Here is a 15,240-nt window from a genome sequence, read left to right on the forward strand (position 1 = left end):
TCAATGGATGTAGGGGCTAGGATGGAAGGATTATGGGAACTGAGGTTCCAGCAGGAGTGAGTAGAAAGGACATTGGAGATAGAAAGGCTTACAACCTAGGATCGTGCAGTGCATGACTTGTTGACATTGATAAAGTGTACAGGATCATTCTCTGGATGAGTGACAGAGATAGTGTCAAGGACTATACAACTGGAGGAGAAAAAGCCAAGATACTGACAGACCTGAATGTTAGAATGGAAATCTGTATGGATTTTGACATTATTAATAATTAAGATAGGAGTCATGTTAATGAGAATAATAATCCATCAAGCTAAAATCCTCAGGACATGAGAGGAATGATCTGGAAGATAGTAAGTGACTACAGTAAAAAAGGGTAGAGGGTAGCAGTCTCATGTCTGGAGATTCAAAGCTGGGGAAAGGGTTAAGACATAGGGAGAACAGAGTCTGGAAGAAACAGTGAGTATCGTATTAGTGTATTTTCTATGGCTGTAACACAATGCCCGACTGAGTAATGTATGAAGGGAAGCTTTTTTAGTTACTCAGTTTATTTAGTTTATTGGAGGGGCTGGTGCTGTAATGGGTTAAGCTGTCACCTCTAGCACTGGCATCCCATATCAGCTCCAGTTCAAGATTTCTCCACTTCTGGTCCAGCTCCCTGCTGATGTGTCTGGGAAAGCAGCAGAAGATGGCCCAAGTGCTCGGGCCCCTGCCACCCATGTGGGAGACCTGGATAAAACTCCTGGATCCTGGCTTTGGCCTGGCTCAGCTCCGGTCATTGCTGCCATTTGGGAAGTGAACCAGCAGATGAAAGATCTCTCTCAGTCTTTCTCTCTCTCCCTCTGCCTCTCCTCCCCCCCCCCCCCATCTCTCTCTATCTCCATCTCTCTCTGTAACTCTGCCTTTCAAATAAATAAATCTTAAAAAAAAGAAGTTTATTGGTGGTCTAAGAGTATGTGACCCTATGGTATATGGCATCACTGTGGTGGAAGAACTTGAACGAGCAATCACACAGCAAGATGTTAAGTCAGGGAGGGATTCAAGGTCCAGGTTTGCTCTTTTATAACAACTTGCTGGGGCAGGTGCTGAGCAGTGGGTTCAGCTGCTGCTTGGCCACTGCTAGGGATGCCAGCATCCCATATTGGAGTGCTGATTGGAGTCCCAATTACTCTGCTTCTGATCCAGCTACCTGCTAATGCATCTGGGAAAACAGTGAATGATGATCCAACTTGGGTCCCTGCCGCTGAATTGGGAGACCCAGAATGGAGCTCCTGGCTCCTGGTTTCAGCCTGGCCTAGCCATGGTTGGTTGTGGGAATTTGGGAAATAAACCAGTGGATGTAAGATCTTTCTCCCTCTGTCTTTCCCTCTTTCTCTGTCTCTCTGCCTTTTAAACAAATAAATAAATCTTAAAAAATAAAAACTTGCTCTTGTAAGAACTAATTGACTCCTTAAGACATCAATAATCCCTTTCGAGAGTGGTGCCCCAATGACCTAACCAACTTCCCCTGGGCCCCACCTCTTAATACTGCCACATAGGGGACCAATCTTCCAGAACATGAAACTTTGGGCGACAGACCACCTCCAAGCCTTAGCAAGTACCAAGAAGGACATGGTTTCCATCTCCAGACCCACTGGATGACTGATGTGTAGAAAGTATCTACTATTTAGGAGGCCTACAAGGGAACCAGGGTCCTCCAATATTGGTCCTCCAATTTCAGTTTATAATCTGGGATATTTAGGTCCTAGTTTGAGCAAGAAGGTGAGAGTCTGTTCGGAGAAGATGTTGAAGGTATATGGGATTATGAAAGACCGTGAGTTCCAGGGGCACAGTGGAAGGGTGGCAGGACTTGGTGAAGGGGTGGGAGAACAAGAAAAAATAGGGAATAGGCCAAGCCTTGTGGGACTTAGAATGTAGTAGACAAATTGCAATGGGAATCTGGAACTTCTTTATTTTTTAAAAGATTTTACTTATTTATTTGAGAGTAGAGTTACAGACAGTGAGAGGGAGAGACAGAGAGAAAGGGCTTCCATCCACTGGATCACTCCCCAAATGGCCGCAATGGCCAGAACTGAGTTGATCCAAAGCCAGAAGATAGGAGCTTCTTTTGGGTCTCCCATGTGGGTGCAGGGTTCCAAGGACTTGTGTTAATTTTTACTGCTTTTCCAGGCCATTGCAGAGAGCTGGATCAGAAGAGGAGCAGCCAGGACTCGAACCGGCACCCATATGGGATGCTGGCACCACAGGCAGAGGCTTAACCTACTGTGCCATGGTGCTGGCCCCTGGAACTTTTTGTGTTGATGATACACATGGGGATAAAGAGCAAGTGAGACCAATTCTGGTGGTCTCAGGGCAGCAGGGCTGTGAGTGACAGGAAATGGGAAGGTATTCGTGTCTGGGGAAGGGCAGGCTTAACACTAAGTGCCCTGGACTTTTTTTTAAGTGATGCTAATTTTAGAAAGTGCTTTGTTTTCTGACTTGAATCGCAGTTATCACTTATTTACCATATGGATAAAGGGCATGCTATTTTTACTATAAGTAGTGTTGCCTGGAAATACAACTGGTGTGCCATGTTCACTAAGTTTCCAGAGTGACAAGGCTAGCAAGTTAGTTCTCCTTGTCCACAGAAAAGGATTATTACCCTTTATTCACATCATGGTGGATAAGTCTCAGACTCATGGCATCATCTGAATGACTGGCTCCACCTGCATTTCCAAGCCTCAGAAACAAATTCCTGTAGGACCTTTTTCAGCAAAAGGAAATTGAAAAAAATATCATACATCCTGATAACAACGACAGTTATGTTTACACCTGTCTTGGCAGCCATCTTGTCTTCTGTCTGTAGATAAATCTGGACTCTGTTCAGGGTCTACTGCCCTCCACTATCACCCCTTTCCTTTGGTGGTGAAGCCACTTGGGGAGCCATGACTATTCCAATCCCATAAAATAAAGCTGTTCACACCAGGCAGCCCCTGGCCCTCATCATCTACTCTGACAACCAGCTTGGTTTGTTCACTCAAGTCTATGGAATTGAGTGACCAATGATGAAGAGCAGCAACCAGCTTGGCAAACTTGAACTCATGGATATCTGCGCCCTTCAGATTTCCACAGATTGAAATAAATTTTGACATCAATGCTAATAGCATCTCAAATGTGTTTGCTGTAGATAGACATCAGGAAAAGAGAAGCTTCAAAGATCAATGACATTATTAGAATCATGCCAGATAATTTTTTTTGGAAGAGAAGTTAAAACTTTAGTTTTTCAATGTTTGAGGTAAAATTCACATAGCACAAAATTCACAATTTTAGCAATTTTAAAGTGTACAACTCCGTTGTTTCCCATATATTCATTGTGTTGTGCAAACATCACCACTATCTAATTTCCAGCGACCCAAAAAGAAACCCTGTGCCATCCAATTCCATCTTCCTGCTGTCCTTTGGCAGCCATGTTCTGTCACTAGACATTTCATAGAAGTGAGGTCACCAGCTATACCTTTTGTGTCTTCCTTCACTTAGTGTGTTTTCAAGTTTCATCCTTGCTGTAGCATATATCAGCATTTCATTCCTTTTATGGCTGAATAATATTCCATCATATGGGTATACCACGTTTTCACCTGCTGATGATCTTTTGGAGTTTTCTTAAAGTATTGGTCATTTTTTTAAAAAAAAGATTTATTTATTTGAAAGGCAGAGTGAGTGAGAGAGAGAGAAGAGAGGAGAGAGAGAGAGAGAGAGAGAGAGAGGTCTTCCATCCACTGGTTCATTCCTAAGATGGCCACAACAGGAGGAGCTATGCCGATCTGAAGCCAGGAGCCAGGAGCTTCTTCCAGGTCTTCCACACAGAGGCAGGGGCTCAAGGACTTGGGCCATATTCTACTGCTTTCCCAGGCTGTAGCAGGGAGCTGGATCAGAAGATCAGAAGAGGAGCAACTGGGACTTGAACCGGTGCCCATACGGGATGCCAGCTCTGCAGGCGACAGCTTTATCCGCTAAGCCATGGTGCTGATCCCCCGAGTATTGCTATTTTGTACTGCTGTGATACAAGTATTTATTTTGTGTAAACTTTATGTTTTCAGTATTCTTGGATATATACATACATATATAGGAGTGGACTTGCTGGGTCATTTGGTAACTCTATTTTTAACAAGAAGCTTTTTTTTTTTTCTGTTTCATCTGAGTCATTTACATCATGAAAGATCAGTGATTCCCGTAAGACGTGAAATGCATCCAATCTTGGGAATGGGCAGCATTATAGTAAGTGAAATAAGCCAGGCATAGCAAGGTACACACTACATGTTCTCACTCATTTGTGGAGGCTAAAGGATTGGTTCCATGCAAGTGGGGAGTAGAACAGTGGTTACTGGAGGCTGGGAAGAGTTGGCAGGGATGGGAGAGGTCAGTTCCCAGGCAGCATAACAGAGGAATGAGTTCTAGTGTTCTACAGCACAGCAGGGGGACTGTGGTTCACAACAGCTCTACATTTTATAAAGAACTAGAAGAGAAGAATTTGAAGGTTCCCAACACAAAGAAATGATCATGTTTAAGGGCATGGAAATGCTAATGACTCTGATTTCATGATTACCCATTGTGAATATGTATGGAATAATCACACTATACTCAACAGATATTTTCAATTAAAATTGTTCTTGAATGCAGTCAATCAGACATTTGGCATTTAACAAATGTGCTCATCAGGTTCATTGCTACTGGACCTTTTGCAGCATCATGTACAAAATGTCTCATCTCAATGAAGATAGCGTAGCTCAAAGTGGTTCCATTCCTTGACTATTGGCCATTATCTCCACTGTGCTATGCTAAAAGATGGCCACATAAGAATAGATGCTGTCAGGATCACTGCTCTTTTTTTTTTTTTTCTAAAGAAAAGAAGAGATTTGTTTTATTTCTTAGAAAGGCAAAGTGACAGGAAGAGAGAGTGAGAAATCTATCCGCTGGTTCATTCCTCAAATGGTCTCAACATTTGGGCTGGGCCAGGCTGAAACTGGGAGCCCAGAACTCTGTCCTAGCTTCCTGCAGGGGACAGTGGCCAGCTTCTACTGCCCTCTGGCACCATAGCAGGGAACTGAGGGTCTGTGTTTTTTGATGTGATTGCTGGGGAGGGTCTGGCTTCTTGGATGAGGATGTAGAATGTGGATGCTGGGGCTGGGGCTGCATGCACTCTGTACTTACTCCTCTTTCCTGGTGGAGGTGCAGTCCTGAGAGAAACTTCACAGATCACCCCCACCTCTTCCCATCACCTGTTACCTCAGGAATTGATCCTTCCATGTGTCTAACCTAGGATCTTTTATACTGTTGAGTTGTTGAAAAGTTAAGTAGTTCTTAAGTGCCCATATTGTAAATGAAGGAATAGTTTGAGGGTTTTGGTAGCTGGAGATGATATGCTTCATCCACGTGAGGGTTTCTGCTCGCCTGGTGGGGAAAACCCATGCCCCTGGATTTGATGCCACCTGGACCTCACGTTTCAGAACTGCTGCTGTAGAGAACTGCACTTAGCTGCTGGCCTTGGTGATATGTATGGGGGGAGAGGTTCCTTTTTCTTAAATATTTATTTCATGTATTTGAAAGGCAGAGTCACATGGAGAGAAAGAGAGAGAGAGGGAGAAAGACACACACATACACACACACAGAGAGAGAGAGAGAGAGAGAGAGAGAGAGAGAGAATCTTCCACCAGCTGGTTCAAGTGGCTACAACAGCCAGGGCTGAGCCAGGCAGAAACCAGGAGCCAGGAGCTGGGAGCTTCATCCATGTGGGTGCAGGGACCCAAGCACTTGCAAGGGCCATCCTCTGCTACTTTCCTAGGTGCGTTAACAGGGAGCTGGATCGTAAGTTGAGCAGTGGGTCTCAAGTCAGCACCCATATGGGATGCTGGCACTGCAGGCAGTGGCTTAACTGTTATAACACAACATTGGCTCCATATGGGAGTTTCTCTGTGAGGGCAAATGAAGGAGCAGAGCCCAGCTGTCCAGCAGCCACTAATTCATTTTCTGACTGATCACCCATAATTGCTTCTCCCAGACTTTATTTACCCAGGTCTAGGCATTGTTCCATGGAGAGTTCGGGTCAAACTTGGATTTGCAGCCAGTGGGTGAGGCCCTCTCTCCTCCCTTTGAGCTAGAGATTTTTCAGCTTCCATATGCTGCTCTTTGTCTAATACTACCCAAAAACCTTTGAATGGCTCAGAGCAGCTCCCTTGGCTTCCAGCGTTGTGAGGGATTCATTTTCCTTTCCTGTTTATTCTAAAATTTCAGTAGGATTTTGAGAGAGAGAGAGAGAGAGAGAGAGAGAGAGAGAGAGAGAGAGTGAGCAAAGGAGGGAAGGAGAAAGGGAGGCAAGGAGAAAGAGAGATCTTTCATCTACTGCTTCACTCCCCAAATGCAGGCAACAGCTGGGACTTGGCCAGGCCAAAACCAGGGGCCTGAAATTCAATCCACATCTTGCACTTGGATGGTAGGGGCCTAACTACTTGAGCCATCACTGCTGCCTCCCACTGTGCATGTTGGCAGGAGGCTGCAGTCAGGAGTGGAGCTGGGACTCCAATGCAGGCATTCTGATACAAGATACAGGTGTCCCAAGCAGTGGCTTGCCAGCTGCGCCAAATGTCAACACTCCCTAGGGCACCCCCCCCAAAAAAAAAACCCACATCTTTAAAATTGACTTTTTCTTTTCTTTCATCTAGATCAGGACAATCCAATCCAACCTTTTATCTCCAGAAGGGCTTCCGGGCATATGTACTCAGGAAGAAGCCACCTGGCTCCCTTCTCCCCAAGGCGCATAAGGTTTGGTATCGAAATGCACTGGTGAATTCTCTGCTGGGAACAAAATGTTTTCTCTACACACAAACACTTTCGATTGCTCTAGAAGCTATTATATGATTACTAACTAATAGAAAACACATTTTATTTCTAACTGAAATTTCACTTGAATTGTATCTTTTTTTGTCTTTGAAAAGGCTTTGGGTCGAAATCTAATTATCTTTAGGCTCTTAATCTTGAGCAGTCTCCAGCCCTCTTGTGGATTTTCTTTCTCCATGAATGATTGACAGCCAATGAATACTTCCTGGGACACTCAGTTCGCTTTCTTCTTGTCATGTTTTTGTTACACATTTTAACTATACACCTAATAATAATAGTACTCATATCTACTCACTGCATTGTTTTATTGTATTTGCTGTGACAATCCTCTAATCTTTTGGTGATAAACAGAAAGATTGGAATAAACATTTATAGTATCGTCTAAATATTAGACTTTGTGAGAACTGTAAAAGACTTACCAAAACTGAGTTTTGTCTGTTTTCAGAAGACAGATATTTTCCATAGATTTTTAGAGAATAGGAGAACAGAAGTCAAAGTATTGGTTAATGCTGGAAACGCTGTGTCTGCCGGATTACTGTTATCTTCTGAGTTATTTGTCAACATTGTTTTTATAACTGATTTCTCACCTTCAGATTGGCCCATGAGTAGTTACTAACTTTGTGTTTCTGATTTTTGGTTATCCATCATCCTATTTAGATTGATAGAGAATTTAAAGTCCAGGAGGCTTTATTTGCCATTGGATTCCCTGTTCCCAAGCCCTTATTGTACTGCAGTGATGCTTCTGTCATTGGGACAGAATTTTATGTGATGGAACATGTGCGGGTAAGCTAATGATCTTGTTTAGTTATCGCTTGTATTTTAATTATGCAATTAGTTATGATATTTAATTAGATGAAGCTTTTTATAACATTAATAAGTGTTTTATTCAATTATTTATTAATTTATAAATAATAAATATATACACTTGTAACTATATGAATTTATAAACAATAAATTATTACATAATTTATAACAATATATTATACAATTTATTATTATTTTATACAATCTGTTTTGCGAGGGCTTAAAATATTGTTTTAATTGGAGCACACATATAGAGAAGGCTGGAATAGACTAGGAACAAATTTAGTAACTAGGGTGTATTGACATACTCAGATTTTCCACTAGGTGCCAGTGAAGAGCCACATGAAATGGCAATAACCAAATTGTCCAGAAGGCGGGAGAAATGCAACTGACTACATAGAACCACTAAGAGCAGTCATTTCAACAACGTTTTAGTTGTGTGTGTGTGTGTTTGTAAAGTGCAAGTCGAGAGCAGTTTTAGCCTTTTAGTTCATATTGGTGTCTTCCCTTTGACATGCTTCACAAATGAATGATTTTCTAACATATTCCACAAAGCATTTGTTTGGGGAGAAAACATTGAAATTCTCTGATGTAATCACTCTCCTAGGGCCGGATCTTTCGTGATCTGACAATTCCTGGAGTTAGCCCAGCGGAACGCTCGGCCTTGTACGTGGCCATGATAGAAACTTTGGCTCGGTTACATTGCTTGAACGCACAGTCCTTGCAGCTGGAAGGATATGGAACAGGTGCTGGGTACTGCAAGAGGCAGGTAATACACCCCACAGAGGCTGCTTTTTCATGTTCTTGGAGACAACATAACTAAACATTATTAGTCAAAATAACTACCTGTTATTGTATTGCTTTCTAAAAGTTGGCTGTGACTTTTAACATTATCTTTCAGACTGCCTTGTTTTCAGCATAAAATAATTTCATATAGTTTTTAAAGATTTATTTATTTATAAGTCTGAATTATACAGAGAATAAGAGAGAGAGAGAGAGAGAGAGAGAGAGAGAGAGAGAGAGAGAACATTTTCCATCTACTTCCTAAATGGCCACAAAGGTCAGGGCTGGGCCAGGCTGAAGCCAGGAGTCAGGAGCTTCATCCAGGTCTCTCACATGGATGTAGGGGCCCAAGGACTTGGGCCATCCTCTGCTGCTTTCCCAGTTGTATCAACAGGGAGCAAGATTGGAAATAGAGTAGCCAGGACTATAATCAACACCCAAATGGGATGTGGTGCTGCAGGCGGCAGCTTAACCCACTACACCACAGCACTGGCCTCAATTTTATATTCTTGGATCACATTTTTTTTCAGATAAAGCTTCTGTTTAAACTCTTCACTTAGCTGTCCAATATGATTTTTATGAAGTTTCCCTTGCTCAGTTGGGCTTATAAAACTTGACCAGTATTTAATATTTGCTGAGTACTATGCTGAATGTCAAGAAAATAGAAATAGATTCTTCCCTTAAAGAAACTGGTGGTCACTTTTGAGAGATTGTACATAAATCTGATAAATAGAAAATAGAACGAAGACTACATAAAGTAGTGGTAAATTGGTGCTTATCATGAGAGATGTGCCATCCACAGGTACAAATTAGTATGCCCCTGCTTAGGCAGGAAAGCTTTCTGGGAGAGATAAGTCTTGCAGTGAATATTTAAGGACAGATAAAATTTAGAGTGATGGGAAACAGAGTGAGCATTTAATTTTTATTTATTTATTTATTTATTTATTTTTAAGACTTATTTTATTTGAAAGACAGAGTTAGAGAGAGAGAGAGAGGAGAGGCGGAGAGAGAGGTCTTCCATCTGCTGGTTCACTCAGATGGCCACAGCAGCCAGGGCTAGCCAGGCCGAAGCCAGGAGCAGGAGCTTTATCTGGGTCACATGGGTACAGGGGTCCAAGCACTTCAGCCATCCTCTGCTGCTCTCCAGGCACATTAGCAGGGAGCTGGATTGGAAGTGAAGCAGCTGAGACTTGAGCAGGTGCTCATATGGGATGCTGGTGCTGCAGGTGCCGGCTTAACCCACTGAGCCATAGCACCAGCCCCAAGGCTAGTTCAGGTATGTATGAGGCTGTTTCCCTTTGTAGATTGATGAGGGGAGAGAGAAGGCAGCTAAAGCTAAGGTTTGGGGAGTACTCACTGTATGCCAGGTCCCCTGCTGAGTTATGGACTTTATTAATCTTTGCAACACCTGTGAGACATAGGTATTATTACTCCCATTTTGCAAATATGAAAACTGAGGCTTAGATCAAGTAACATACAAGTACATGGCTGAGATGTAATTTAAACCCAGGTCAGTAAGACGCCAAAGATAAAGATGTTTTCTCTATTGCACTAAAGTTACAGATGGAGAGTGGTATAAGCAGATAAATAAAAGAGTCCCACTTGTTGGAGGATTTTGTGAATAGGATGGTTTGTTTGCATTCAGTTCTAAGAATAATGGAAAGTATTTGTACTACCCATACCCATAATGTATTTAGAAGAGTTGGGGGCTGACATTGTGCCTCAGCGGGTTAAGCTGCTGCCTGCAATGCCGGGATCCCATATGAATGCTGGATCAAGTCCCAGCTGTTCTGCTTGGATCCAGCTCACTGTATGTGACTGGGAAAGCAACAGAAGATGGCCCAAGTGCTTGGGTACTTGTCACCCACAATGGAGTTCTAGGTTCTTGGCTTTGGCCTGGCCCAGGCTAGCTCTTGTGGCCATTTGGGGAGTGAACCATCAGATGAAAGGTCTCTCTCTCTCTGCCCCCACCCTCCCCACCACCCTCTCCCCCCACCCTCTCTGTCCCTCCCTCTCTATAACTCTGCCTGTCAAATAAATAAATAATAAAAAAGATTCTGTGATTAGTAAGAAAGGGTATTAAAGTGAAAAGAAAAAGGAACCCTTCTTTTAGTTTTCATATTCCCTGTTATCAGTGACCTTTTCTAGAAATTCTTTGTGCCTGTGTGTGTGTGTGTGCGTGTGTGTGGTGGGGGTGGGCATGCACATGGGGGTGTGTGCATTCCCTTTTTTCTTTGGAAAAATAGTTTGTAAATGCAAATTGCCACTTACATCTCTTGTTCCTACACCAGTATTTTTTCTTGATAAAAAACAGTAAATAAAACAGAACTGATAGAAACAAGACTTAACTATTGATGCTTTTAGGGTGATAGGACACAGGTGTCACATGATATTTGGAGCAATTAGGAATAAAATGACATTTGACCTAACTGGATTTTGTTTTCTTGCATTTCTTACATTTCACTTTCAGCTCTGTCCTTTTCCTTCCTTATGCATCTGCAGGTGTCAACCTGGACAAGGCAGTATGAAGCTGCAGCTCATCAAGACATCCCTGCCATGAAACAGCTGTCTGAGTGGCTGATGAGAAACCTGCCAGATGATGACAATGAACAGAGTTTGATTCATGGAGATTTCAGACTGGACAACCTCATTTTCCACCCTAAAGAGGTACCAGAAGCCATCTTTGCAGTAAATTGAGTGGGTCTGATTGAGGTACAAGCAGTAGGTGGGTGTCCTGGAGCCCTGAAGGGGTCCAGCCATCCCCATTCTCCCTGCAGCCCAGCACTGACTGCACCACTCAGAATGTGGGTTTTCTGGCACAGCTCTCTGCCTGACTGGTGTCTGATTGCTGCTTGAAAAGTACCTGGGGTTTTCCTGTGCTTGCCCCAGTTTTCTTCAAGGAAGTTTTCCATCTACTGCTTACCCATGTTCTTTGCTCTTTACTTCTCATTCATTCAGCTTTCCTGGCTTCTTTTATTCTATTTCCTGGAGAATTTTCAGTTTCTTTATTACCAGATCAGAGAAGACAGAAAAGCCTCTTTTGAGACTTCAGAAGGACTGCATGAGACTGATGTGGCCTTGTTGTGTGTTACTGTGCACAGTGACTGCTGGTGAAGCGCGCAGGCAAGGCGAAGCTGTCCTCCTGCAGGGAGCAGGGAGCGTAGGCAGTGGCCCGGGAACCAGAGGGGTGGACCAGGTGTGAGATGGATCATGCCTGTGTGCCAGCCCCGGACACTTGCATTCCTACATTAATGAGAAGGATTTGTAGTTCCTGGAATCCTGCTTCAGAAAGGAGAATTTTGAGGGCTCATTAGATTTCTCAGAAGGCTGAGATATTTTAGGGCAGGAAGAGCTGCTCTACGTTCACATGCTAGCTTTTGGGATTCATGTTCTTTCCCTATAGGAAGAGGGGGGAAATACCAATATAAATCTCATTGTTGTCATAATTCAAAATAGCACAATATCAACTGAAAGCCCAAGAATAATATAAAAGCAGAAGAGTATATTTAACTAGCAGGAGAGAAAAAATGTTTATAGAAAAGTCATTTTGGATATTAAGATTGAGTGTCTCTAAATATATAAAGATGCTCCTTGACTTCCAACGGGGTTACATCTATCAACCCATTGTAGGTGGGGAAATGCATTCATTGCAGCTGAACTGCCACATCATAGAGTGAAGAACATTGGTTGGAGCTGCAGCTTGTTGCCTGGTGCCCAGAGAGAGTGGCAGGTGAGGGAGAGGGGAAGAGAGAATCTAGTGAGTGTTGCTTAGCCCAGAAGATGAGAAGGGCCCGTGCCACGGCTCACTAGGGTAATCCTCCGCCTGTGGCACTGGCACCCCGGGTTCTAGTCCCGGTTGGGGCGCCGGATTCTGTCCCGGTTGCCCCTCTTCCAGTCCAGCTCTCTGCTGTGGCCCGGGAGTGTGGTGGAGGATGGCCCAAGTGCTTGGGCCCTGCACCCGCATGGGAGACCAGGAGGAAGCACCTGGCTCCTGGCTTCGGATTGGCGCAGCTCGCCAGCCGCAATGTGCAGGCTGCAGCAGCCATTTGAGGGGTGAACCAATGGAAAAAGGAAGACCTTTCTTTCTGTCTCTTTATCTCTCACTGTCTAACTCTGCCTGTCAAAAAAAAAAAAAAAAAAAAAAAAAAAAAGATGAGAAACCAGGAAAGGATCAAAACTGGAAGTATGGTTCCTGCTGAATGTGTAGTGCTTTTACATCATTGTAAAGTTGAAAAATCTGAAGTTGTGCCATTGTAAGCTTAGGACTGTGTGTGTGTGTGTGTGTGTACTATATAACTTGTGTTAACAGCACAAAGGAATTCTGAATTCGGACTTTCTTAGCTATCTATCTTTAGATTAGGAAATTTAAATTATTTTGATTTGTAACCCAGAGGAATTATAAAATTTATGCATCAAAACATAGCAGGTTCTGGTGTATAATTTGATCTGTAAATATTTTAGGAGCCTATCTTTGGTGTGTCAGAATCCTCTGCATGTCCTATAGCTATAGAGCCTGTGTATTCTTAAGCAATTAAGGAACGATCCATTTCTAGATCTCCTAGTGGATTATATTTTGTTTACTAAGTTGTTTAAGTTTTAGGATTAGTCACAATATTATGAAAGCAATAACAAGCCACGGTAAGCACCATATTGGTTTTCCTTTTATATTTAATTATATTCAATATCATACTTTAAAACCATTTTTTATAGGGTTAAAGTTGTCAACGAGGTTTCATTTTCCTTTGGACAGGAAGGGTATTTATTAGTTTGGGTGACTTTTTTTTTTTTAGAAGCAACTTAATAAAGGCATGACTTAGTTATTTAGCTGTAATGGTAATTTGGTAACATATTTTTATCTTTTAATAATTTAGGGTTATGTAGTAGTTGGTAAAGTATCATCTGCCTTATACCCAATAATCTCATAATTATTAGTTATATCACATTTTTTTTTTTTTGACAGGCAGAGTGGATAGTGAGAGAGAGAGAGACAGAGAGAAAGGTCTTCACCCTCCAATGGCCGCTGCTTCTCCTGGTCTCCCATGCGGGTGCAGGGCCCAAGCACTTGGGCCATCCTCCACTGCCTTCCCGGGCCACAGCAGAGAGCTGGTCTGGAAGAGGGGGGCAACCGGGACAGAATCCGGCGCCCCAACCGGGACTAGAACCCGGTGTGCCGGCGCCGCAAGGCGGAGGATTAGCCTGTTAAGCCACGGCGCTGGCCAGTTATATCACATTTAATCATCTTATTCCTCCTGTAAATATTGTAGCAAAGTTTTCATGGAAGTAACGTATGATTGATAGAATTCAGGTCAAGCCATGTTTATTCATTGCCAGCTGTGTGTTCTGAAACGTGCGGTTAGAAAGGAAGGAGAATCTCAGAATGCAAATGGGGAGCCAAGATCCCGGGTACCTGTGAGAGAGCAGCACCCACCCTGCTGCTGCAGTGAGCCAGCCTGGAGAGCTGCCAGTGCAGACTGGGAAGGAAGGCACTCTGTGGCCCAGCATTGAGAGCTAGGAACTTTACTGTATAATTTCAGTCAACAGTTGACCATTTCTCTTTATTAAAAAAAGTCACTAGAGAATGGGAAATTCGACTGTGTTTCTCTTAAAACATTTATTTATTCATTTTTATTTATTTGAGAGGCAGAGGGACAAAAAGAGACAGAGAGACAGAGTGAGAAATCTTCCATCTGCTGGTTCACTGCCTAAAATGCCTGCAGTACATAAGGCGAGGCAGGCTGAAGCCAGGAATCCAGAACTCCGTGTGGGTCTCCCATGTGGGACTCAAGTACTTGGGCCATTATCTGCTGCCTTCCCAGCCATATTAGCAGGAAGCTGGATCCACAAGCAGAGGCAGGTCTTAATCTCAGGCACCCTGATGTGGGATGCAGGCATCCCAAGTGGCCTGTTTACCCAGTGAGCCACGTTTGCCCCTAGACTTTGTTTCTCTCCCCTGGAGTCAATTGCACAAAAATTAGGCAGTCTGCCCTGGGTTATAATGAGTTTGATGTGTGCCTGTGTGCATTCCCCTGTACATGTGACAGGACTTCAGAAAGTTTGGGGGAAAATAGAATTAACAGACAAGTTTATTGGAGTCCAAAAAATTTTGAAATCTGTGCATAATTTTTTACAAGATGCATTTTTCATGGACCTTTTGAGGACCCCTCGTATTTGTAGGATTTTGGGTGAAAGCGGTTTTTTTCTCTTTGAGGTTAAGATATCTTTAAGGTTAGAAGGTGTCTATCTTTTCTTGTCTTTGTCTCTAGAGTCTATATGATGGATGCCCAGTAAATAGGAATCTATTGGGTTAGGTTCACTGGATTAGAGCAGTGACTGTATCTTACTCATCTTTAGACAGCAGATGCTTACATGATTATTATGAATCTGTGTTGAAGGAATTGATTTAATTTTTTTTGTTTTTTTGTTTTTTTGTTTTTGTTTTTGACAGGCAGAGTGGATAGTGAGAGAGAGAGACAGAGAGAAATGTCTTCCTTTTTGCTGTTGGTTCACCCTCCAATGGCCGCTGCAGGCGGTGCACCGGACTGATCCAAAGCCAGGAGCCAGGTGCTTCTTCCTGGTCTCCCATGGGGTGCAGGGCCCAAGCACTTGGGCCATCCTCCACTGCCTTCCTGGGCCACAGCAGAGAGCCGACCTGGAAGAGGAGCAACCGGGACAGACCGGGACTAGAACCCGGTGTGCCGGCGCCGCAAGGCGGAGGATTAGCCTGTTAAGCCACGGCGCCGGCCCGATTTAATTTATTTATTTTAAAACAGAGTTAGAGAGAGAGAG

At 43.3% G+C, this 15,240-nt stretch overlaps 1 protein-coding gene across 1 annotated transcript in view; it reads left to right on the top strand.

Moving 5' to 3' along the window:
* The window catches only part of ACAD11 (acyl-CoA dehydrogenase family member 11), a 98,152-nt gene that overhangs the window by 6,274 nt on the left and 76,638 nt on the right, over positions 1-15,240 (top strand). The window contains exons 2-5 of the mRNA XM_062214657.1: positions 6,693-6,792; positions 7,525-7,650; positions 8,279-8,440; positions 10,957-11,121. Coding sequence (XP_062070641.1) covers positions 6,693-6,792; positions 7,525-7,650; positions 8,279-8,440; positions 10,957-11,121 — 553 coding nt within the window. The remainder of the gene's footprint in view (positions 1-6,692; positions 6,793-7,524; positions 7,651-8,278; positions 8,441-10,956; positions 11,122-15,240) is intronic.

The sequence above is a fragment of the Lepus europaeus genome, chromosome 2 (assembly GCF_033115175.1).
Source record: "Lepus europaeus isolate LE1 chromosome 2, mLepTim1.pri, whole genome shotgun sequence".
Lineage (NCBI taxonomy): Eukaryota > Metazoa > Chordata > Mammalia > Lagomorpha > Leporidae > Lepus > Lepus europaeus.